The 26936-nt window shown below is 32.5% G+C and overlaps 1 protein-coding gene across 1 annotated transcript in view; it reads left to right on the top strand.

The window, feature by feature from the left end:
- The window catches only part of LOC105833207 (pikachurin), a 112555-nt gene that overhangs the window by 30133 nt on the left and 55486 nt on the right, over positions 1–26936 (top strand). The window contains exons 4-5 of the mRNA XM_012674756.3: positions 7388–7629; positions 10858–11125. Of these exons, the coding sequence (XP_012530210.1) occupies positions 7388–7629; positions 10858–11125 (510 nt within the window). The remainder of the gene's footprint in view (positions 1–7387; positions 7630–10857; positions 11126–26936) is intronic.

Here is a 26936-nt window from a genome sequence, read left to right as displayed (position 1 = left end):
CGCTCTTAAAAATATTGGCTATTTTATAAAATTAATATTTAGCGTAAACACAGATTAATTCCAATAGATCAATGCCAAGTTATAAAAAACAATTATGTTTTAAAAATATAACTCTTGATATAATATTTATTATAAAAAATGGATATTTAATTTGATTACCGAGTACTTAATCAACTTCATTATAATCTATTAGTCAATTTTGAGCCAATAGCATGCTAGTAGATCCGAAAATTTGCAAGTTGAAAAGTCGTACATAAAGGAACTTGTATAACACTAATAAGATTTTAAATAAGTGCAAAGTCCATATGAAATAGAATAATAATATAATAAAAAATAAATAATAAGTTTTTTTGGCAAAGTTTTTTTTAATAAAAAAAAGAGCTAAAATGTATTATTTTATAAATTTCTGCAAGTTTGGTTAATCAGAACGTGAAATGATCAAAAGTTGAAGTACTAAAGTTTTTTTTGAAAACTTTGGGTCGTGAAAATCCAGATCATATGACAGATCGCAAGAGTTGACGGAATTAATACAATTTTCTAGAGATTTTCCAAGAAACGCGAGAAATATTTGTGAAATAGACAGTGATGCAGTACATTACTATATTACTCCACGAGAACTAGAAATGTTTACTAATCGACGAATAATAAAATAGATATATATATATATATATATACTTATTATGCACTTTTACTTGCGTAAATTAACGGCTAGAAAATTGAGGTTTTTTAAATGCAATATAAAAAATAATATTAAATTAAGATTAGATAACGATCTGATCCATTTTTTCATTTTTGCAGTAAAATTTAATTTTCAGAAATTTGATCACATCGTATAATTAAGTTTATCTACTTTGGTCAAAAATGACATCTATATAATTATATACATATATAAAATTACAATCTCTCTTTCTCTCTCTCTCTCTCGCTCTCTCTCTATCTTTAATATATAAGTTAATATAAATTGACATGATACGCTAATGTATCATGCAATTACTGACCAAAAATTATTCAATATTTGTCAATACTGATATTATTTTAATTTTATTTTACGAAAATTGTAATAATGTAAAGTTTTAATAAATCAAATATTTTGTGATATTTTCTTGTTTTAATGGTTTTCATTTACTTATCTGTTTTTTTTATCTATTTATTTATATGAAGTATGATGAACTATACTTACAATTGAATTAATACTCATTATTATGCCAATTCAAACATGTGCATTAATATTAGCTTTCCACTGTGCGCAGTATGTATGCAATCCATTTGCGATATTATTGTATAACAAATGGAGTCCAATTGCGGTATTATACAAGCAGATACCAAATATTTACAAACCTTAGATCACAATATATAATCAAAATTTACAATTTAATCAGAAATCAAAAATCGATTATTTATGATATTGAATCAATCTGATATTGAAATAAACTTATTTACATTTACAAAATACACAAGAAACTTAAGTTTACCGAATACTGCCATGAATTCGTCTTTACATTTAGCATCAAATAAACAAGTTTCGGTAAAATTAAGATTAAAAGAATTTTTTCTATAATTTTTTTGTTTAATCTCAAATACTGTGTTATACTTTATATTTGTTTACAAAGTATTTCTGTGTTGCTATAAATATAACAAAGATAACATAATAATCATCAAAATTAATACTGATTGCTAAGTTCGTTCTTTATTCATTCATTTGATTATTCGTTTCGTCGACGGTTTCTCGATTATTTTGATCACCATTCCTTTAATAATGCTACCGCCGGTCTTGGAACGCGCTCCACAATGTGCATCCTTTCTAAATCGACTCTACAAACGCGTTCCGATCGGAATTGTCGAAGTTTCAGGAATATTCCAACGACTGCTTGGTACCTGGGACTCTTAAGGCTTTTTAAATATGGTGGATACCAGCACTGCACATCGTGAGCAGCTATATGCAATTTGCTTTCGTCTCCTTCCGCGTTGCGAGGCGTAATGCTTGAAATGCATTTCGAGCTTCATTTTGAATTCAAGGGTCGTTTCAACCTTAATTCGCGAAAATCAACATTTCGCCGACGATTTTTGCACCGCGTAAATCCAGGATTGTAATTTCTGATTGGACTGACGTTCTTCTAGTAATAAGATCCGGCTGATCTATGTTTTGTTACTCACGAATCTAACAAATGCAATTTATTCTGATAATTTAACTGTAATCTTTTTTTTGGACGAATGCCTCATGAAAAATGTAATGTTTTCCTGATTTTTTATTTTATGTTATTAAGTAGTTTAATATAGTAAACAACTTAAAAATTTCACATTGATTTGGTTTTGATCTGGTAGAGTATTGATTGTCCGTTTGTCCGTCCTAGATCTTTCAAAAACAGCTTAATTTTTTGAACTTTATTTTCGTCAATAAATATTAAAAAATCTTTATCAAAGCTTTATCAAAGCAAAATATGACAAATCAGTTGAGTGTAAAAAGGTCAAAAGTCAATAAATCTTTAATAAAGTTTTTTTTTAATTATAACGATTTTTCACTACTTATTTATATTTATTGCAAAGGGTTTATTTGAAATTAGTTCGTTTTAATCTATTTTGTCTACGCTATTTCGATTTGTCTTCAACTATCAAACTATTTCGTGAAAGTTATTTTATAAGTTTGTCAATAAATTGCAATGCAGTTATAAATTATGAAATGCTATTGTCTATATCAATATAAAATACTATTTCTATCTATATCTATCTTAAATAATTATCACTGTTAATGGATTGATGTCTTACTTCATATAATTTAAAAATATACGGGTACAGTGTACAAGCAGAATCTTGTTTATCACGACTTTAAAGTAGGTTCCCGCAATAAAATTTCTATTTCGGTACTACTATAAGGCGCACCTGTGTTTATGTAGGTCATCCATACGTGTTTTAACACTTTAATATTTCAGAGTCCATTATACTGTAATTTCTTAAAATAATTTTTAAAAGCAGTAAACAAGCAACTATGTTTAACTACAGTTTTTTTTTTGTAATTGTACATTTAGAAAAAGTATTGAATTGGTAATAATTGTAACAGAGTTTACAAACTTATGACTCTTGTCCTACTGGAAATAATTTGCTTGCGAGAAGATATAAAACTTCTGTATCACAATTTTTAATTCAAATTTTATCTAATGATATAAACCCAATAAATTTTATTAATTTTAACAATTACAGAGAGAAGGACTGAAAGAGAAAGAAAGAGAGAGAGAGAGAAAGGGAAAATTCCAAAAGATTTAATCTAAAAAAAAACTAATTTAAAAATGTCAGAAAAAATATAAAGTAAAAATACTTCACATAAGTTATGTACTAATAGAACAGATTATTTGATTCAATAGATATGTTATTATTCAAATAATTTATTTTTAAACATTATTTATTTGAAGTAAATATTACTGATTTTATATGTATAAAATAGTTATTTAAATAGTACTAATATAACATATTTATTTAAATCAAGCAATTTTTTCTTTCAATGTATAAAATAAGATAAAATCTATATTCAAGTTGGGGGAGGGGGATTTTTTATCGATAATATTGCACCGTTGCATTTTGAGTCTACAATTTAGGACACGATACTTTTTATGAATCGATAAAATTGAGATTAGCATCAATTAAGGTCTATCAGGCGTCATTTGAATAAAAATGGGTAGCGTCAAAGGGCTTTGAATTCAAGCAAGTTCAAGAGGCATCCACCTGGCAGTGGAAGCTTCGTGTACGACAGGCCCATTAAATTTTAAATGCCCGAGGATTAAATGCTGGAGCTCGCCCGCCACATGATCCACTGGCAGGCATCGTGGCAGAAGCCTTGGCACAAGAAAACCTCGTTGAAAAGAAGTCGAGTGTCCTCTTGAAAGTCGGTAGCTTTTAGACGAAGTAGCTATTATTGAGTGTAATTACTGCAATTGTTTGCAAACACCATTATGGTATCTACACACTGAGAAAAAAAAAGTCAATTTGACTAAATTTTTCAAGTTGATTAAATTTCTTTAAGTTCAAGAATTTATTCATTCTTAAATATATAAAATACTTGAATTTGAATTTGAATATATTAATATTAGAATTTAAAAAATTTAATTCAGTTGAAAAATTTAACAACTTTTCTTTTCTCACAAGTGCACAAACAATAATAAATCTGATCTATCTGTGTCTGAGCTATCTGCAAAAAATTTATACATTGAATGCACTCATTTATATTGTAAATAATTGATTATTATTATTTTCAGTACAACTTTCAGATTAAAAATTGTTTCTAAAATAGTTAAGAGAAACGGCTAAAATATCAATGTGATAATATTAAAAAAATACTTATATGTATTTTCAAAATGTTGCAAAAAATAACTGCATATATGTAAACTTCAAAAATTTCTACGCATTTTATATATAATATGCAACAGTGATTGTTCGAAAAATTTTGAAAGGGGCAGCTTTTTTTATACAAGTGTTGATGGGTCGTAACCTTTCGACCAGTTCGTGAACTGGGGGCAATGGCGGCGGCGAACTCGTCGGTTTTATTCATGAAGAATATTATGTTACATATTCAGGAAGTTACTGGCCGACTGTTTCAAGTTTCCACGGAATCCACCGATCGCTCTTTTGCCCCCCCCGAAAACACGATGTACGTAGGGCAACACACAATTTCGCCGCGGTCGGCGCAAATAAATTCTCCCCAAAAACGAAATCCAATACGGAGTTTCGTAACCCGGCGTTATCCCGGTGGCATCGATCCCTATACGCTACGCGTCTCCCGTTTCGACGGTGACTTTCGATACTGCCGCTGCCACCGCCCTCGCGCCGGTCGTGCTCGCTGGCCGGCGTTATTATTCCGCAAGCCCGGTAATAACCAAATTAACGCTATACACGAATTTCCGATGCGGCGCACGTAGTTGTGCGAGGCTTACACAGACAGGACGACCTGCAAGCGTAAGCGCCCCGAAGTTCGGTATCGCGAGCTCGCCTCGAGCGATCCAATGCCGGGCTTTGGTCCTCCTCGCCGTCGCTTTCACCCTCTCTCACCCTCTTTCTCGCTCTCTCGCTCGCTCTCTCTCTCTCTCTCTCTCTCTCTCTCTCTCTCTCTCTCTCTCTCTCTCTCTCTCTCGCTCTCGCTCTCTCTCTTTCTCTCTCTGTTTCACCGCTCCCATTTATGGCAATATAGACGGTATAAGCGAGTTTCGGTCAGCGTTCAAGGAACTCGAGAGGAGCGCTATCCACTACTCTGTCGACATGACTACTCGTGCTGTACATGTGGAAACTCACACTCATGTGTGACCAACGGATAAGTTCTTAACGACCCTTCACCTCGGTACCGCCGCCGCGCCGCGCCGTCGCGCCAGTTGCATGTGCAGTGAACTGGTCCTGTTATGCAATAGTTCGTGTGAATTCTTAACGAATGCGTCGAATTCGTTCGACATAAAAATTTAAATTAGTAGAAGAGACGATAAATGTTAGAAAGAAATCCAGGTTGTTTTTTAAATAGGAGTTTTTGTTTTATGAGACGCTAATTTCGTTAAATATATTAAAGAAAAGTCGTCAATACCGGTATATTTTTCAAAAATTAAATATCCCACTTTATAAAAACACGATCAATATCTGATTTAGATAATTGAAGAAGTAAAAGAGTCCATAGTTTATACATTTATGGCTCTTTCTAGATAAATTCTACTAAAAACAAGTTCTTCAAAAAGAAAGAATAAAATTTATATAATTTTTTTTTGCAAATTGCATAAATTAAACAATATATAGTAAGTATTTCTATTATTAATATACTAAATTAAGTTAATATTGAATTATTTTATAATACATGTTTGTAGCATCTTAAATTTGTTTGTCATACATTTTTCCCTTTTTTATTTCTTTCTTAATGTGGTTTTAAACATAAAATTAATGGGCGATATAAACTGACATATTTGTTGAGATAAAACTATAACATAGCAAAAATTATACAGGATACAATAAAACATACAGCATTAAATTTATTTATACAGTTAGTAATCTAATCTTTATGTATCAAACTATTACGTCTTGTAAAACGACATAATATTTATATAAATCGACAGAAAACATCAAAGTGAAAGGATTCTATAAATGTACATTAACTTGTAAATATTTTGTACAAATAACTCATGTTAAAGAAAAAGGAAAGAAAAATGTAACTGTTTATCATGTTGTTTTTAAGATTCATTTTGTTACTTATTTCTGCTTATTTTATGAAAAAACTTAATTATTGAAATTCAAAACAATATTGAAAAAACTAATACATCATCAAAGAAGAATCTTTCTAGCTCGTATTTATATTTCTAAAGTTTTATTTTTAGTGCTTGTTTAAAAAATACGATCTAAAAACAAAGTGGTATATCGTTATTGGCGTTTTATATCGTTTATTATGTCGATAGATTTTATATAATAAATTGCTTTCTTCTAACTTTAATAAACTCAATTTCCGGTATTGTGAGTACACAAAACTTGTATCAATTGTTGCGTTTTGTTTGTTCAAATAAAGACTCGCATGCGGGCACAATGTTCAAGTCTGAATTCAATGAAATAATCAATTTAAATTAATGATTTATTTGTAACTATTGCTACATTAAATTATTTTACATTATAAATGCAAGATGATGAATGCCAAGTTTCATTATTCTCTTTTTTTTTTAATTAACAGAGCAATCTGTTATCAAATGAGATGGAAAAACTGCACTTTCACGGAAGGCTGTAATGAATAATGAATAATTAGTTGCGTCGGGCTTTGATAGCTGGATAAAGTGATTTGAAAATTGAAGTACTATAGAATTAAGTCGAAATGAGTAAAAATTGATAACTGTCTTTTGTTAAGTTTATTATTAATTTTAAAATTAATTTGTTCTTTTTGTTCGACGCCTTATTGTTTAATAGTCTTTTTATGCATACTTGTCCTATTTGAGTTTTACTTTAGGATTTCAAATATATTATTTTAATAAAATAATTTAGACAAAATTTAGTTTTATTAGATTTTTTTATTAATATACGCAGAAATGATAATTCATGACGTATGGCGCAGTGCTAGTCATTCGTTCGCAATAAAATTTTCAATGCATTTAAGAGAAAATTATAGTATTAACAAAAATAATATTATGTTACACAATTACTGTAACTGCGTAAGCCGTGCGGCGTAAAACCGTCAGAAAATATAATCCCCGCACACACAGCGAGAATTAATTGAAATGGCGAAAAAGAGGCAACAATAAAAAAAAATCTTGAAATTCGATAATTTGTCGATGTCATTTTTCCATAAAAACGATTCTGACAGACAGCAATATTATCTTGCGGCTTATTCGATATTCCAAGCTTGTTCTCGACAGTTTTTCTAACAGAATGAACGGCTATTTCGTTACAGAACTCAACTCGACGTCACCATCGACGAGCGAGCTCGGCGACTTCGTTGACGAGGCCGAGATCGACGAGGCGAACGTCGCGGACAACGCCGATGACGAGGATGCGGTCGAAGACATCCTTTACATGCGCGGTGCCACCTTCACGATACATCTGGATGCCCCAGCCGAGAATTCCACCGTGAACGCGACGAAGATAAACGAGGCGAACGGCGCGGATCGGATCGAGCTGCGCGCCACGTCTCAGGTAACATTATTCGCCATATTTCCCGGGTTAGCTTGTCGTATTGCTCCGTAAGTGTTTGCATGTTGTTCTGTCACCATTTGTTATGCGGAATTCCAGAGGGGCATTCGCTAAAAAATCTAACTAAGATCTTTGATCTATAATGAAAAAAGTACAACAAAACGATGCTGCACATAAGAAAAGGATATTGTTATTTTGGCAATACCTTAGTTTCAAAATGAAAATCTTGAAATCAGATTATATTGCGTTAAATCAAAAAAATTGACTTACTAGAATGAAGATTTATTTTAAGATTTTATATAGTTTAATCACGAAAATTATATTCCTGTTATTTAAGAATAATATTCTTGAATGGAAATGAAAAAATGTTAGATAGAAAATACTGTATGTTCAAATCGAAGATTATAATTTTTTTAGAATAAAATTATCAAAGTAATAATATTATATTTTTGAAATAACAATTATAGTATTGAAATAAGGTTATAATATTGTTGAAAGTCAAGATTTTCAAATTCTTCTAAGAAGATTATATATTGTTGCGAATATATGAAACAATAAATGCGTTCATATGAATATATAAGAGTTAATTTGACACTTGCTTTTTTTTCTGTGTGGGGTAATTACTATTTTATTGCGCAAAGTACGTACGCAATATATTAAACGCGGTAATAACGAGCTCTTATTTTTGTGCATAATGTAACATGTTTTTTAGCTGTTACGTGTTGTACTAGTTATATTATCAAGAGCTTGCGTGGTAGTATTAGTGACAAATATATTACGTCTAAACGTAATTTGTGTAATTCTCGATAAACTCGAAAACTCCTTAAAATAGAAATCCGCAAATAATTATTTTATTTAATTTTTGGAGGACTTTCTTGCTGTAGTATTTTGATCCGCAAATTGCCGAACGCTCTGTACGTATATTGGTGTATATGCTTTAAGATTTGACTGACATGTGAATAAGAATTTAAACTTAATTTCTATTCTATTGATTCAGAATAAATATTCGATACCGTGTGTAAAAATAGCCAATATCGCAAGAGTTCACACTAATGGAAAATATTTAGTCGATATGTCCACGTGCCGTCACCATTTGCACTAAATGGAGAGAATCGATCGGACAATGTCTTTGGACTAAGCAGCACTCCAGAATAGTACATTCCAGTGAAGGGACGTAAATGGGTATACGTATCTGTGTGCGGGGTATAGAAATGGTGATTATGTGAAATCGAGCACAAGCCGGAATGTTCTCAACTGAGGAATCTTCCTTTGAGCTAGAATTAATATTCTCGATACATACAAGGGACGTAAAGTTTTGTATGGCGACATTAAGGATTCGGTTTGACCAATTGTTAATGTGTTAAAGGCACCAACTTTGTATGTCTCGTCTTACGTTGCGCGCAATGATATTTCACGTTTTAAATATTGAACAACTACTTTCATGATGACAACAGCAAAATTAAAGGTGAAATAGAGATTACACATTAATATAAACTAACATTATAATTGTACTAAAATGTAAAATGTACATCGACTGATAGAAATTAACCGTAATTATTGCAAATGAATATTAACTTTGTGATTGATTATATGGGACATCATTAAAATTTAATAAAATTCAATTCACACGGAAATTTTGATGGCATCAAATTAACACCCTATTTGATAAAATTGATATGATGTGAACGCGACACTCTCTCGAATGATTTTCCTTTCCGAACGGGTAAATGAATGTATGTAATATAATATTTCGAAAGTCTCGGTTTTAAGCATGAGGTTCGCAGCTTCTAGGACAATCTTTATTCAAAAGCCTCCTCAAATAAAAAACATGAGTGGCGCAACAGGTACTTCACATCCGCTGCAGCTTTCTTAACATGCAGCAGACTATCCCATTATTTCTGAAAATTTCTTGGCCCGGAATCGACAACAGTAAGCAGAGGGATCAATAAATGATGAGGCGGATGTCAGAAAGCGGGTCAACTCATAAATAATATTCTCTCCCCGTTGGCTGCTTAGTAAACTCATGTATCTTGTTCACATTGTTATGCTCAAAACTATGTGAAAAACACGCTCTCATAGAACTTAGTTTAACTTAGTACTTTCTATTCAAGCATACACTGATAGAAAAATATATTATATTTGTAACTATAATTGCATAGTAAAATAATTATAATTAGGAATATCATTTTTATAGTAATTATTACTATAATATTTGTAATAATAACTATATATTTATGGTAAATGCTTATAATGATCGTTTTATGGTACAACTAACTGTATACAAATTTCCATTTTGATTATAGCAACCATATCATAAGTTGCATAAACTAATATTATGGTTATGAGAACTATAATATAGTGTAAACCAACTATAATTTACATTGTTGAATAACTATAAAAATATGGTTCTGTCTCCAATGAATCATAAATTATAGTGAAATTATGGTTGACGCAACCATTTTTTTCTATCAGTGTATCTTAATTTGGTCAAAAATTGTTTTTATTTAAGATTATGTTGACGTTCATGTTTCACAAATTACGCTATTTTTTTAAGCTTCCAATTTTCTAATTTAATAACATTTTTCAATTAAAAAATCTGAAAATTTGTTAACACATATACATTATTTAGTCTCCAATTATTCTTCCTCTTTTTAAGATAAGTGGCTTTAGCTTCTACTTTTTTTCAACTATTCATTACATTATCACATGCGCTGTGTGTGTGTGTGTGTGTGTGTGTGTGTGTGTGTGTGTGTGTGTATGTGTGTGTCAAATGTAGACGTTAATGTATATGAATGTCCGCAGTGTATTGAGCTTGGATTCGTGAGTTTGCTAAGCCCAAATGACTGCGGATCAGTCATCCCTGCGGGAAAATTACGCTTGTTAATGCAGATAGGTTAATTATGATAAATGTGATACTTGACACTGTGTTAAATGAGGTACTATGAATATTTTCGAATGATCTGATTAAGAAACACAATTCCGCAATTTAATAACATGTGGTATAGAAAGCTAAGTTAAGAAATAAATAATTTATAAAAAATATAAGTAATAAAAAATTCGCAATTGCTTTTATCGATTTTCAAATGCATGTAACGTAAAATAGATGTATAAAGAAAATTGGCGCTTTCTTACAATTTCTTCTCAACGTTAAATCTCAATTTTTATACGCCCAATATGGAGCAATCCAATATAAAACCGATGATGATATTTCTTTTTCCCGTGGATGTTCAGGGCCCAAATCTGGAGCAAAAACTGCCGTCCACGATGGAGAGCATTGTGAGCACCGAGCCAGCGTGCTCTTTGGACTGTGGCCCGGCTGGAAATTGTTATATCGAGCAATCTCGTGGAGATGAAGTCGATGTGGTGATCGAAGGCGACGACGATGACGACGCAGCCGTGGACCTCGAGGGCAATACCGTAAACCTCAGACGAAAGCAAGGAACATTCAGACAGAGATGTCAGTGTCCTCTCGGAAGAGGTGGAGATCGTTGTCAGCTCGGTAAGTGATACTCCTTTGTCTTATCTCAAAATTTTCTTTTTTATTCTTTATTTCATGAATAATATTTACAAGGATTTTCCTTGATTAAATGACAAATTTGACTTTACAATGTGCTCGAAAGAAGAAAGATCGGAGACGTGTCTACATTAATTTTGCCATAACTTTTTCGCCTCGAAACTTCTTCCTTCAAAATTGATATTTTCACAAAAAGTTAGAAAGTAATGCTATCAAATTTTCGTGCGCAATCTTTCATCCGTCATTCCCCCGGGCAACGTTAGGTAGAGAAAAAGGCATTTAGAGAGGCGAAAGTTAAGCTCGATAAACAAGTGAGACATAAGATGTCGACGTAAAAGTAAACCCAAGATCGAGAGAGCCGGTGAAAGAATTGCAAGCGGCGAGGGTCGAAGAATTGAAAACTTGCTCATCATTGGTCCGCGTTTTGTTCCGCCTCAGTCCGCAAAACTTACGGCATCTAAGTCGAAAGAGTACTGTTTTCGCCTCGAGGTCCCGAGAGTTCTGCGCATTCGGGGCGATCAGATCTGTTTGCACCTGGTTGCTTTACGGAAACTCCCAGGAAACTCGATGTACGGGACGCTCTTGGTAATCTCAAACTTTTAACCCTTTGAGATGCCCGCTGCGGTGCGCGCGCGCGACTGTCCGGCGAATAACGTTAAACGCTCCGGAGGATCTTTGGATACCCGACGTCACGTTACGGAAATGTAAATTGCTGATGGTGTACACATGAGCAGAAGTTCACCATCGTGCCATCAGTATCTTTGAATTGCATTGAGGATTACGTGATATTACTAATTTATGTTTACATAAATAAATCTCCTATTGATAAATTATTATCGTTATTAAAATGTGATACAAATGGTGTATCACATGCTATTATCAATTTGACATATAGAAATAAAGAATAATTAAGTACAGTTAGAATGATTCATATATAGCGCAGAAGAAATAACAATCGGACTGACAACAAAGTTTTAATATGTAAATCTGTTTCATCCACTAAAAAAAAAGTTTGATAATAATTAGTTGAGTAAAATAATGCCAATTAAATATTTGGTTAATGTAATAAAAAATAATTTGATTTTCTCAAATATTTAATACGTACGACCATATTTAATATTATAAACATTTAGGAAAAAAAATTTTTGGTTGTATATTGTACTAACTAAATATTTAAGTAGCATTCACTTAACATTCGATAGCTATTACTGAACTATTTTCTCAGTATCGAGTTTTCGCCTACAATCTGAGTTACAAAAATTACGTTCATGTTATTTCATTTCTTTTTGTCACTGTAATTCAATATGGTTGACATATTACAAACCTTTAAGACAACGCTTTGGATAACGATAAGCCTCCAATCAATACACTAGTCGCTTTCGATACCTGCGATTTCCAAGCGCATCAAATAGAAATGTTTATTTGAAAAAAAAAGTCGATATCTACTTCAGCATTATCAATACCAAACCAATAACTGGACTGATACACCAATATTGACATTTTATGGATAACAAAGCGAGACAATACGTAGTCAGGACTCGGGATAGCTGAATATCAATTTTAGAAGTTTCGTGTGTATTTATCTAGCATGTGATAAATAAAGATTATCTTCGCAGCCGATTAAAACATATTTTCTTTGTCTTATCGGCTATGTATCGGTCATCGTTTGCACTATGAGCGGTCGAAATGTACAGATTTAGCTACTCGATATTCGGTTTAATCTTGCAGAGTGGTTTATATTGCATCATGGGATTGCATAGGATTAAGCGATGGAAAAATTGCGAGAGGAGATCGATGGTTCATGGTTTGAAGTATGTTTTACGCCTCAATTTTTGAGTGTTTTATCGTACAGTTATAGTATGACGTGGATCGATGCAAGAGTTACGATATGGCAAACATTCATCTAGGTCTCACAACGAGCGGTGCACTGTACAATCGCTTATCTGAAATAATTATTCTGAATAATATTGCACAGCAGACTGCTTGTTAATTAACAGCAGCTGCATTGAATTTGTTTGAAGTCAATTTTTGCTAAGAGTGTGATAATTAGAAAGAAAACGGTGTAAAATATATCTGAACTTTTTGTGGGTAAAATATTTTCACATGTTATACATATACAATTATTATACAAGATATAAGTAAAAAGAAATAAATCATAAAGAACATATCTAGTGCATAAAGATTACTTGTGTATTAATGTTTACTTATTTTTAAAGTTAATATATTGCTACATGATTGAAGAATTACAGAAAATTCTGTGGAAAAAATATGAATGGTAAAGAGTATGATTTGTATATTGTAATCCTGTATAACCTGTGTGGCGTTATTGATGTTAGTTCCGAGAATGATAATGCTTACAAGTACACAACAGAAAGCAAATGCTTTGTAGTAAAAGCAAAAGATTATTCATACGAAATGTCGGATATCCTTTCGCTTTATGCGTTTGCTTCATGCTTTCGCTTCTACCTCTGCTAAGAGCGCTTATTCCGCTTTTATTTACACGAGTCAATAACGCTTCTGTGTAGTACAAGCAGAGTTAGAAATTCAGCCAGCAAAGTGGAAATGAAATAATGTTAAATATATATAAAAATTATAATAATAAAATTAATTATTAGTCCAATTTTAAAAGTTTTATTTATAAAGTATGCATTATATTCGACGATATTGATAATTAATTTTATTGTGTCGTCAGTAAATATAGATAATAAATACTATGTTATATTAGTCGACAGACTGACTAGTTAAAACATTTATTTAATCAAAGATCACAACGTTTTGACTATTTATTTCGATCTTTCTCAAGGCCTTGTGGCTTGTAATGTTTTTGTAACGTATTATTATAGTTAATGAATCAATTTTTTACTTGAGAAGGATCGAAACACTGTAATCTTTGATTAAATAAATATTTTATGTCAGTTTATCAATCAATATAATTTATCTATTCCATCTATTGTATTTTTGATTAATATATTAATTTATAATAATTAATTTACGCTAAGTATTTGGAGTAGCATTCTATTGGCTAAATAAGTAAAATTATTTTTATGAGAAAATAATTTTTCAGAAATTTTTATTAAAGCTGTTTTATATATTATAAAGTGTCTGATAATTATCGACACAATGCTTGTGAATAGATAGAGCGGACTAAGTAGAACAGGAAAGTCCTGCACCAATTTATGATTTTCGCAATAGTTAAATAAAAATTAATTTATAAAGACTTACGAATCGACAGCGTGCATGTTGCGTGATTCGGCGACGCGGGACAGACCATAGCGTTTAACGGTTGCTTGGCGCGTTGCAAGAGACAATGGGAGGAGCACTCTATAAACAACAACGGTTATGCACGAGTGGCACGTTGTTGTTTACAGATCGCTCCTCCCACTGCCTCACCGCGCGCCTAATAACCGTAAACGGTGGGTTGTCTCTTATTGGCGAATTACGCGGACGTGAACGTTGATTCGTAGATATTTGCAAAATTAATTTTTAGTTAACCACTGCAAAAAATTGCAAAACGGTACAGGACTTTTCTGTTCAGTTTCGCCCGCTCTACCTGTCTATCTGCATTGTCAATAATTATCGGGCACACTGTATATTATATTTTTCTGATTGACAACGGAATAATAAACGAGTAACAGTACAATAATGATATTGTATTGTTACTTTTTTTTCTCTCGTTGTCTATGCATATGTATAAATAACTGTATATTAGTTTTTCACGACAGCACGCACAAATCAAACGTCCTCAACTTACACGACAGGTATTTTGATTGCGAACGATACTCTACATTGCGCTCTGAATGTATCACGTGCTACAAGAGACCTGTTTTATATTGATCTAGTACAGGATTATTCGCCACCTTGTTATTCGGCGTGGCCAAATTAAGCCTCGCTGAGCGGCTTGGGGTAAAACCACGACGTGGGCGTTGCCTGCCAGTTAATTCCGCTTGCGAAGGTTTAAAGCAAACGCGACCTGCAAACCGAGTCGTCCTCGTTGATTCTCTGAGCAAGATCTAACGAGCTTAATTTATTTTATCAACGACGCTCACTGCACCCTGCTCGCGCTCTCAGTTCCTGTTTATACATATAAATATTTATTTTTCCGAATGCGAAATACGTCCGTTCTGGACAAGATGCCCGAGCTGCGAATATCTGCGCGCATTAAAAATATTGATTATTAGCACCAAAAAAAAACCGCGTGACTCTACGATGCAGATGCGACATAATCAGCATAACAAATAAATTCGAAAATGTGTCTGTTATAACTTTGTAATATGTTTTTATAAATTAAGTTAATTAGAACAAATTATTATATTTTATATCAACTATTGCATTCGATTGAATTGCACTATTCACACGTCGTTACGAATAAAAATAAATAAAGATGCTCTACAACAAAGTATTTATATTTGTGTGCGAGATATGTTATGATATTTCAAATTTGTCATAGAAAAAATACAGCAGGATTAAAATACATATCTTTTTTTCTACTCTTTAACAGAAAGGGAATCATAATAAATTAAATGTCAAGCTTAAGTAATAATAATTACGTCTGTAAATATATACCGCAATTAATTATCGTCGGGAATATTTGCTCGTAATAAATCACACATTTCAGATATAAGATCGGCAAAACAATAGTCTGGAGGAACGAATGTTTAATAATGATAAATTTCGCGGATAAGTCAAAAAATTAATGCGAAAGCGGGACGTATATTATGTATAAGGATAAACTGCAATTCCTTCTACAATTTAGACGCGAAAATAATATCTCTCCGACGGCTTAGCAGCGGAAACAAAAATTTACTAGCAGTCGTCGCGCCGTCGAGACGTAACTTCAGCCTGCTACATTTTAATAGTGATACATTATCCGGACTTTTAATATTACAAAGTGCAGCTCGGTAATTCCGCATCATCCGTCCGCCATCGCGAGGTGTGAGAGACGGCGGCTTTGCTGTGATTTATGTCACGGTTGAAGCTGCGCACGTGGCGCGATGAGCGGAAGAATTATTTTTTCACCAGCTGCCGCCCTTCCCCTCTCTCTTCCCCTCGTTACAACCGGACATAAATCAAGGGAACTTCCGTGCCATTTCAGCCAAAACCGGAATCCGCCTCCCGAACAATAGCCGTAATATTATCTACCTTCTTTATAATATTTTGAATGACGATGGAGCACGCCAGAAGAGTGTGCAGTTGCGTTATTCGTTTCACGTCAGACGCGCCGGGAAAAAAAAAAAAGAATCTTGTCGCAGCAAAATTATATTACAGCTGCATCAGCGAGTTTCGCGTAATGTCGTCCTTTCTCTCGTACAAAAATTAAAAGATCTGTATTAAGAAACTGTGGAAATATTCACACCATAATTGCCACATGCGCGTGGAGTGGAAATTACTGCAGTTTAAGAGTTGTGTCGCGGTGGAAGATCAAACTCAAGTATCACGTTGTTACCTTCCCTCTGGAGCACGCTCTCAGGAATATATATAGGGATATACAGGACCATCGAGAGAAGTGCCGACCCAAAGAACTAGCAATCGTCGCCTTCTCTTTCAGAAGCAATCGTCGGAGAATTGCCGACCATTCCGCGCGGTGCGGTGTGCTATTATATTATGGTTACAATGATCATCGGCCGCGGGAGAAGCCGGTCGGCCGGCCCCGAACCGGGATGAAATCCGACGAGATTGGCGCACCGCCAAAATGGCGCTCCACACGCTAGATTAAGCAGATTAACCGCGCACGTCTCCAGTGGGCATTGTAACGCCGGACAGAGAGCTCGGCCCAAATGTCGTTAAATTCTTGCTGTTTGCGGATAAATCGCGCCTTCCTAATTGTGCGATTCCTATTCCATTAAGCCGGAGGGAAAACACGAACGATATGCGTCCGGGTAGGTTAATTATAGTGTTAGCCTGTCGGGACAGGGACGATTGTGGTGCACGGCAGAACAGTTGAATCGATCTTCTATCGAAAGGTGTAATCTAAACGAAAACTTTTAGTCGGATGACTTTCGTAATTTCTTTTTTTTTTCCATTATTTTTCTAGAGTATGTAAAATTGCTACGTATCACCGGTTTTCCAAACCACGCGAGTGCCAATAAAAGAGACAGTTAATAATTGTTGCGACGTAAATTGGGATAATTTTTTGATATGACACAAACCATAACAGCTGATGGATTATTATTTGCAAAATAAAAGCGGTTACAGATTTCCTTCTTTTTTTTTTTATAAGACGCAGGTGCGCCGAACTTTGGTTTAAAACTTCATTTATTCGTTATTTGGTCTGTCAGTAAGCTACATATAAAAAAATTTGCAGCACTTTCAGGTAAAAAATCGATAAATAGTTGAATCTTGCACTGCCTGTGAAGTGAATGTTAGACGAGCAGCCTGTTGCATTTTTAATACGACGTAATGTGTTTCGAGGCGTTAAATTCTCTTTTCCACTTTCCTAAAAGGAATGGAACTTCTGTTCTGAAGCGTTTGATTGAGTGGCCTGTTACAATCTGGTCGAGAACAATTGAATAATCTAGTAACGCGAGTAGATCGAAACTGTTCGACAAATTCAGTGAAATGGTTAGGTCTGTCCTTGCTATGAACATTTTTTAAGTTGTGAACATTTTTTAAATTATGATTAACAACCCTTTTTATCAAATAAAAAACATTGTACGTGTAATTTTTTTCATTATCTCTCTTCAAATAAATTAAATAATTGAAGTTATATTGTATCTATAGAAAACAGTCACTAATGTTGGCATATTCTTTTCTCCTTCCCATTTTGTTTTTGAATAGTATTTATTAAACAAACGCTAAAAATTAAATTTCGAAGACATAAATGTAAACTATAAAGTGTCTTTTGGATAGTACAGCAGTTTTTATACCATTTTATATTTTGTAATAATTAATGTTTGCAATATAACAAAAAATAAACATCTGAGAAATTGAGTTCTAAAAATAGGTTACATTTTCCTTTTCTTTTCCTTTATGAGTTATTTATATAAAATAATATATATAAGGATTCTTAAAAGCCTTTCACTTTAATAAAACATTATTTGTTGATTATACAAATACCTTATATTGTTCCGCAAGATGGAATGTGTAATGCAATTATATATAAAGATTAAATTCAATTTTTAGTAGATTCTATATTTAAAAAAGCCATAAATGTATAAATTTTTATTTTCTTAATTATCTAGATAGATCATGTTTTTATTAGTAATAATACATAATAATATTTAGTGTCTGAGAAATAAAAAATGGCGCTTTAGCAAGTTTATTTTAGCATTGGCGCGATCTTTCTTTAATTAATATACGCATTCTTTTAAGTACATACGTTGTAATTTGTTCTTAAAACCTATAATTCTCTCTTCCTCTTTTTTTATTTCTTTCACGCGTGCGCACGCACGCACACATACACACACACGCACACACAGTCACACAGTCACGCAGTCACAAATTGAATTTGATCATTAAATACGCTAGAATTGAATATTTCTCGTTGCTTTGGGAAAGTATACTCTTCAGAATAGCAAATCTAATTGTATTACACCATGCTTTCAGTATCGACCAGATATCCTGTATACCCAGGTATCCGCTACACGCTCGTTAATCGAATACATGAATAATTTCCACCTAGTCAAAGTCGCGAACTACAGCGTAATCAGTTTCGACAAAATGACGTATTATTGATTTAAAGATTTTAAAGCAATAAAAAGAGAAAAATGTAGAAATATAATAAATAAAGAAACTAAATAACGAATAAGTAAATAAGAATGGTGAAATAAAATCAGTTTAATTGATTGACACATTCTCGATTTAAATTTTATTTATTGACGTCGCTCTTTGCGACAATCGATGTTATATCTTTGACGTTGATATATTTATCAATACAATGCTCTTATATAAATAATCAAAATGTGTTAAAATTAATGACTTATATTTTTTATTGTAAATAGTACACATATTGAGAGTAGAAAAAATGGTTGCCATTAATTATAAGTCATAGTCGTTTTTTATCTCAACTATATATTTATAGTTGTTTTAATTATGCAAATTAGTTATTAATGCTACGTGAATAATAAGCAAGTTTAAAAAAATAATTATATATTTACTAAAATCGATTGCATTTATTATTTAATGTATAAAATATTTAACTTTTATCATCTTTAATGTCTTGATATTTTATTACATTATTTGGAATTATTACAACTTATAGTAACAAGTTTTCATAGTAGTAAAGCTATAAACGTAAGTTTATTATTATTAACATTAGAGCAGTAATAATTATAAAAATGTACCTCCTAATCGAAATTATTTTACCATGCAATTATGTGAGTCATAAATAGCAACACTTTTTTTTCTCAGTATCGGTTACTTCTCCGTTACTTTTAAATAATAAAGTGACTGAAGTATATAAACCACTGGATATACGTATGTTACAATATTAAAACATGTTTATCTCCGCGACTAACTTAAACTTGTATCGAGATGTTTGCCAAATTTCACGTAAGGCAGCTCATTTAAATGTAAAACGTGTCGACGTGATAGCATTAGCGCAGAACCGCGAGTTCGTCGTATTTCGGGCGTACACATTTAAGCATACATACGTAACGGTCGCGCAAACGTAGAGTCGCGATACATCGCTATCGCGCACTGACATTACCGAAGTGCATCTACCTACTCCAAGACGTGCACAGTTGCAAGATATAATTCGGTTACCGCATTATCGGCTCATAAAGCGCCCCATTATCGTCGCTCGCGCGGCACGATTCCCCTGGCTGAAAGGCTTCATTGATAATTTGATATATTTTGAACGCGCGAGCCGTCTGTCGCATCTCGAAGCGATGGAAATCTCGCGCGCTGTTCCGATCATCCACATGGATGAATTATGAAACGCGATCAGAATTCGTGTCCGATAATCCATTTCGTTAACGAGGTGGTGTGCGATACGCGTCCTTACCGAGTTGTAAAATTCAAGCGGATATCTCCCGCAAGGATCTCGAATTAAGTTGGAATTTCTATCAAATATTCAATTCCTTTTTTTTTTCTTCATTCTTCCATCCTGAAATATTCGTTACAGTGAATTTATGATATCCGTCCAGTATACAAATGTATAAAATATTCTATGACAAATTGTAATACGTAATGTAATATATGGATATATGGAATATAGACAGATAGATACGAAAAAATGGAAATAAAATATAATTCTCTCTTTCTGTCTCTCTCTCTCTCTCTCTCTCTCTCTCTCTCTCTCTCTCTCTCTCTCTCTCTCTCTCTCTCTCTCTCTCTCTCTCTCTCTCTCTCTCTCTCTCTCTCTCTCTCTTTCTCTTTCTCCGCAAGGCGTTCTAAGTGTTAAAAAAGACCGTTGAGATATATTTTCATGAAAACAACAGATTTTCCGTTTCTTTACGGCAGAAATAAATGGATGGCTGTATCTTTTCACGTGAACTAGAAGGTGTCATGAATTATCGTAACATTCCGACGCTTTCCGTCAAGTTCTACAATTTTTATCCTGCCCATTTTCTTTCTCTCGCACATCTTCCAAGAGTTACTGTTCTTAAGATACTTCGTGCGCGGTACCCACGAGATTACGAAGTGCGAATACTTTAAGCTGAATCTAGAATGCACTAAGAAATAAATAACGCAAGTGGGTCATGACGCGAGTAGAAATGACTGTATTTTAAGCAGTAAAATTTAAGGACTAACTTTAGGTATTATTAAAAAACAGATAATTTCTTATGTGATTCCGACTTTTTTTAACAATAAATAATACATAAAAATTTAGAAATATGTCAATAGTATACTATTACATATGCAATACATTAAATATGAGATATTTTATTGATAATTATTAATAAAAAAATATATTTACAATATAAATTAAATTTTATACTATTTTGTATAATATAATATGTATAATTTTTGTCTCTCTTATTATAATTTTATGGTTTTTATTTTAAATAATGAATTTATGAATGCACATTAACAAAAAATGAGTTTTATTCTAATCGTTCTGCATGCATAATGTTTGATACATTTTTTTCTATGCTCCGTCTGGTATATCGTATGTTCGTGCTACTGAGAATGACGTATAATTGTTTTGAGAACGGCCACCGAATAGCAGTGATTTCAGGAACAAAGGAGCGCCTAGTGGTCTGAGGTAGATCGTTGATCTCGCTGGTTTCTCGCTTGTTTTCCAGCATCTCGAAAGCGTCTCCATTAAGTCCTTTCTTTCGAGGTGCGAGACGAAAAATTGCGAGCCGAGAGAAAGGAAGCAACAATTCTCCACTGCGAGATTCACGCGCGGTAGATGACTGAATTTTGTTTTAAATTTTTGCTAGGAATTATTTCCTTGCTCAAGTTCCCTTTTTTTTCTTATATTTATAGTGGAAACAGGGCAATAGTTTATCTTATAATGCAACAAAACAGCGAAATATTTCTGTTCTTCAACCTGATATTTCTCCATAAAATTACGCTCTTAAGTGTTAAGCTGTAGTTATAGCCAAGCATCTAAAATTATGACGTTAAAAGCGGTAAAAATAGGAGGAGATAGAAATAATTTTCCCAAAGAAAAAAATTATACCTATATAAACACATATTTTCAGTAAAAAGATAAATGAATAAAACATTTCTAGAATTCTGCTATCAATCTTTAACTCAAACTATGAAAAAAACATTGATTGAATGAATGCCATATTTCTTACCAATGCAGATAACAACGGAAGATAATCTAAATACGATGTTTAAAATTATTTCACGTTTTTAAGTGATGTATCCGATATCCGGATTGAACAGAGCTCGTACATATTTTAGAAGTCCGCCGTATCGGACTAGAGTGAATTCATTCATGAAAAAACGATTATGTGAGCACAAGAATCGTTCGTGTGCATCAGCCCGTGATTTCTTCGCATATAACATCATAATCAAGCATCAAAAATGATACAAATATGACAAGATAAAAGTAATGCGCACATAATCATGCTGCTTAAATGTGATCATTTATGTAATAATTTTTGTCATTGTACTTTATGTTTTAATTATTACATAAATTACACACACACACCACACACACACACACACACACACACACACACACACACACACACACACACACACACACACACACACACACACACACACACACACAAATGTACACACACGTACACAACTATTATTTATTTACATCTTCCTTTTTTTCTGTCAGTTTTTACAGTTATCTTTATAATTGTACTCAGGCAAATAAGAATTATTCATCATAACACGTCGTCCCGCCAGACTCGCACCATAATAAACTGCTGGCTCTTTATTCCTCCCGCTTTACGATATATCATAAAAGTCTGGCGAAAATCTCCGAGTTGCACTCGGAGAATATACACTAATAAAGTATATACGAGAAACGGCAAGTGAGAAAGAAGTAGACACAAAATGCGAGGCGAAGGAAAGCGAATCATTAAAGACGACCGCTTTTTTTTTCACTGCGATATAACGTATTGTTACTTACATTGTCAAAAGTTCTTCAAACTAGCTTTTTCGCAATAACGATGACGAATATCCCAAAGACGAGAAAATAAAGCGGGAGTCGAGTGAACAATCTAGAAGCTTTTTGCATCCTCTTAGACTTTTCTTTCGCAAAGAATATCTATCTTAAAAGTTTGTCCCAAAATGATTCATAATTAACGTCAGACTGACAATGCATATGCATGTACGTATATATCTATGATGTTAATTAAATTATATAAAATTGTATCTCAGAATTATTTTTTCGGTGCAGATTTCAATTAAATTCGCAAACTTTCATCAATGTGGGACATATTTTCCGATTGTTTCCACATGCTCTAATTGAAAATTACAGAACGTATATTGATTAAAGGTAAAAAACCTAAGCGGATTAATTATCCTCAATCCTAATATCCTCGTGTATTAATTAATGGAAAAACGAGACGACCGCGTTCGTTAATTAATGAATCAATTGCGCCACAACATAATTATTATCTGTGAAATTAATTGCTGTTAAACAAATGGAATACGAAGTATAATTTAATTAATAAGATTAATAATTAAAATTTACGTACAATGTGCTAACGTGTTCAATTTTGCGCTGAGAAAGCTACGCTTTCTGAATAATCGACTCTTTCGTCGTATTATTGTAACTTGATTAATATTAGAGACTAATATTTTTAAAACATCAAAACTTTTTCTCTTATTCAAACCGCAATGTTTGATTTTGTAAGAAGTTATCTTTAGCCTTACTCTTCTAAATCATTCATCCGTATATCGCTTCGAACATTTCTTGCCGTTGAATGATTTATATTTGTTCTACTGTGCAGCACTGCAATGTCATTTATAAATTCAAATGCCTGTCTGCGGTTAATTCAAACAACGTTAGTAAATAATAATAGGAAAACACATGGACGTGGTCCATGTGTAGAAACAGCTAACTAAAGACGAGACGAGACGAGAATCAGGAAAGTTATAAAACTTTATAAAGTATATAAATATCGAGATAATGGGTACAGATTTAATCTTCCGGTGATATGATTTCTTCCACCAGATTGCTTTTACCTCAGCCAACCTTGGTGATGACAAACGCGACGATTTTTACATCCGGTTGCATCGGGAAATGGCACGAACGTCGTTTGTTGAGAGAGTAAACATTTCGCGAATATCGCTCCGTATCGGGTCTCCAAGTGATAGCGATAGACGTGAGGCGCGAAGTACCCTGCGTCTTCCGCAGTGCGAGCCGCATATACCGTACAACCACATACATGGATACACGTGTGGCCGCGGTATGCATGCAACACCGGTGTATGTATACGTGTGCGTGTGTGTATATATACATATGTATATGTATGTACATTGTACATGTACCTAGACGGAGAGGAGGGGGCACATGCACATGCATATGCACTTTCAGGGCCGCAGCTCAGTATGCCGCGAGCAAACATTTACGCGGTCGCGATAAATCAATTTGGTTGTCTTTGATAAAATAATTTGTACATCTGGACCCGTGTGTTATTGTGCACGGAGAATTGTCCTGTATTAATTCGCAAACTAATATTTAAGCTTGGCTTTACGTGCGCAAGAAGCCATAAATACATGTCACGAAGTTATAACGATCCCGCATACGAAGAAGAGTGGAATTAAATTTATTCAGGAAGTGACATTGTTACAGACGCTAATTTTATTTTCGTCTCTAAATTTTTTAAATATATTCAATAATAATTATATATAATTATTTAATTTTTACGTGATTTGATTTAACGATTTAATTAAAATAGGTTTTTTTGTTAAAACGTGATGTTTTATTTAATATTTTTATGTAACAATATTTCTCCGTAAACAAGCATTTCCTTTTCAACTGCGTACAGATGTTTATAAAGAAATTATTTATTTTGTGTATATACCTATTTATTGTTTTTTATTTGGCTCAATCTATATATATTAAAATACAAACCTTTATTTTTTATGATAATTATAAAAGTAATTTCTGGATAACCAGTTGTAAATTCCTTTATTCTTTATCTTATCTTTTATTTATATTACATATATACTTTTTTTTATCCAACATTTATAATTGTATATTAAATAAAAATTTATAAAGTAACAGAAAATCACGCGAGAAATACTAGAATTTATCTTAATTCGATCGGTAATATAAAGTGAGCTCAAAGCGGCCCTGCATAGGTACATTGTGCATGCGATAGGAGTAGGTTTCAATGTTCTTCTGACCATTGCAGCGAGCCGTATTGTTTTCTCTAGAGTAGGGCTTCGGTACGGCCATTGTTAGGTCCCCGTCGCGTTCTTCGTCGTGTTGAGCACTTGATCTTTCGCTTTGTCTTTTCTTCTAGCACACAGGGACAGGTTGAAAAGCCGACCGTGATACATAAACTTTTTATTACGTAGTCCTATCGTTAGTTCGGCGACTCAATCGCATTTTATCAAAATTCTATGGACTATCATCAAATCCCATCAGAAAAAAATAATCGTAGAAGCATTTTTTACTTTATGTAGCGATATAAAATAATGCACACAGAAAATGTTTCTGTCGTATAGTTCTAATAGAAAAAAATCACTTTGCTTTAAATAGTATTTCCTAAATAAAAGCTAAAAATAAAATGTTAAAAACATAAATATAAAACTAAAAGTGTTTTCCATCCGATGATATAGCAGTTTTTATAATACTGTGTCATACATATTTTGTAATAATTAATTTTTTTGCAACATAACCAGAAAACAGCAAAATATAAAAATTGTTTATATTGTCGCCAGTAATAATTAATATAAAATTCTTTTTAATTGATCAAACTGGCAACTTTTATTAGATAAATAAACTACAATGTTTGGACCTTAACTTTAGCTTTTTCAAGTAACATAAATTTAAAAAAGCAAAAGATAGAATCGTTGCAAAGCCATTAATAAGTTTGTAAGTTAATTATGAAGTAAATTCATGGTTTGATATATGTCTCTTGTGTTAAAGAAACATTAAGGTGCGTCATCTTGATAGTCAACTATAATCAAAGAACCACTTACAATAATTAAATAACTAAAATATCGAAAAGAAGTAAAAGTTTTATTAAACATGTCAGAGCGCCGAAAGAAAGTTAGTATATAACTTATATAGTTAATGTTCTTTTGACACAAGAAACATATATCAAACCATTAATCTGACTTATAATGCCTTTGTAACAATTTCTGTGTCCTTTTTTTTAAATATTAATATTACTTAAAAAGGTCCTAAACTTAAAATAAAAACGTAATAATTTATTTATTTAATCAAACCTACTTGTTTGGTCGACTAAAAAATTTCATCTGTACCTAATAACCAAAAATTAACGTCTAAGAATGCAATAAGTGTCTCGAAACATACACGGAGAAAATTTTCTCTTAAAAATTACCCTGAAAATCGTGGTAATTGTGAGACAACGTAAACCTTGGAAAATTTTACCATACTTTTAATAAAATTTACAAAAATTTAGTAAAGTTTAGTAAAATTTTAAGAAAATTTGGCTAAGTTTTAGTAAATTTTGTTAGAAGTATAGTAAAATTTACTAAAACTTAGCCAAATTTTCTTAAAATTTTACTAAACTTTACTAAATTTTGGTAAATTTTATTAAAAGTATGGTAAAATTTTCCAAGGTTTACGTTGTCTCACAATTACCACGATTTTCAGGGTAATTTTTAAGAGAAAATTCTCTCCGTGTAGCTATAGTAAATTACGTTTTTAAAATTTTTGTTATAACATGAATTATTTATACAAAATATTTACAAGTATATGAGTAATATACGAAGATTCCTAGAAACTCCGTCAATGTAAAATATTTTTTTGTCGATTATACAAATATTATAATTATTCTACAAAACGCAACCTATAGCGCGATTATCTGAAGATTTACATTAGATTTGATTAAAAAAAATTTTGTGTAGATAAAATTCATGAATGTATCAATTATAAGTTTTTATCTCTTCAATTATGTAAGTAGAATATGTTTTTCAGTGTTAATACAGTGCAATGTTTAGTTATCAAGAAATAAGAAGGTGCCATTTCAGAAGTTTATTTCAGTATTGGTAATATTCCTTTATTATTTTATATACTTTCATCAATATGTCGGGCTTATTTATCGCGCGTATCATATCCTCTTAGAGATCCGTATTTCTATTTATTAAAAATAAAAGACGTAAGATTTCCACTAGCAGGCTCCATAAATTTTTATCGAAACGAAAATTTGTTTTATTCCCCTTTTACGTTTGTTTGCAAAGCCTGTTCTTTAGTGGCGCAATGGCTTTCCACGATAACCAATTCAAATATCACGAA

Source organism: Monomorium pharaonis, chromosome 2, assembly GCF_013373865.1.
Source record: "Monomorium pharaonis isolate MP-MQ-018 chromosome 2, ASM1337386v2, whole genome shotgun sequence".
In the NCBI taxonomy this organism is placed as follows: domain Eukaryota; kingdom Metazoa; phylum Arthropoda; class Insecta; order Hymenoptera; family Formicidae; genus Monomorium; species Monomorium pharaonis.
The sequence above is the reverse complement of the archived record's forward strand: the minus strand, read 5'-3'. Positions and strand labels throughout refer to the sequence as shown.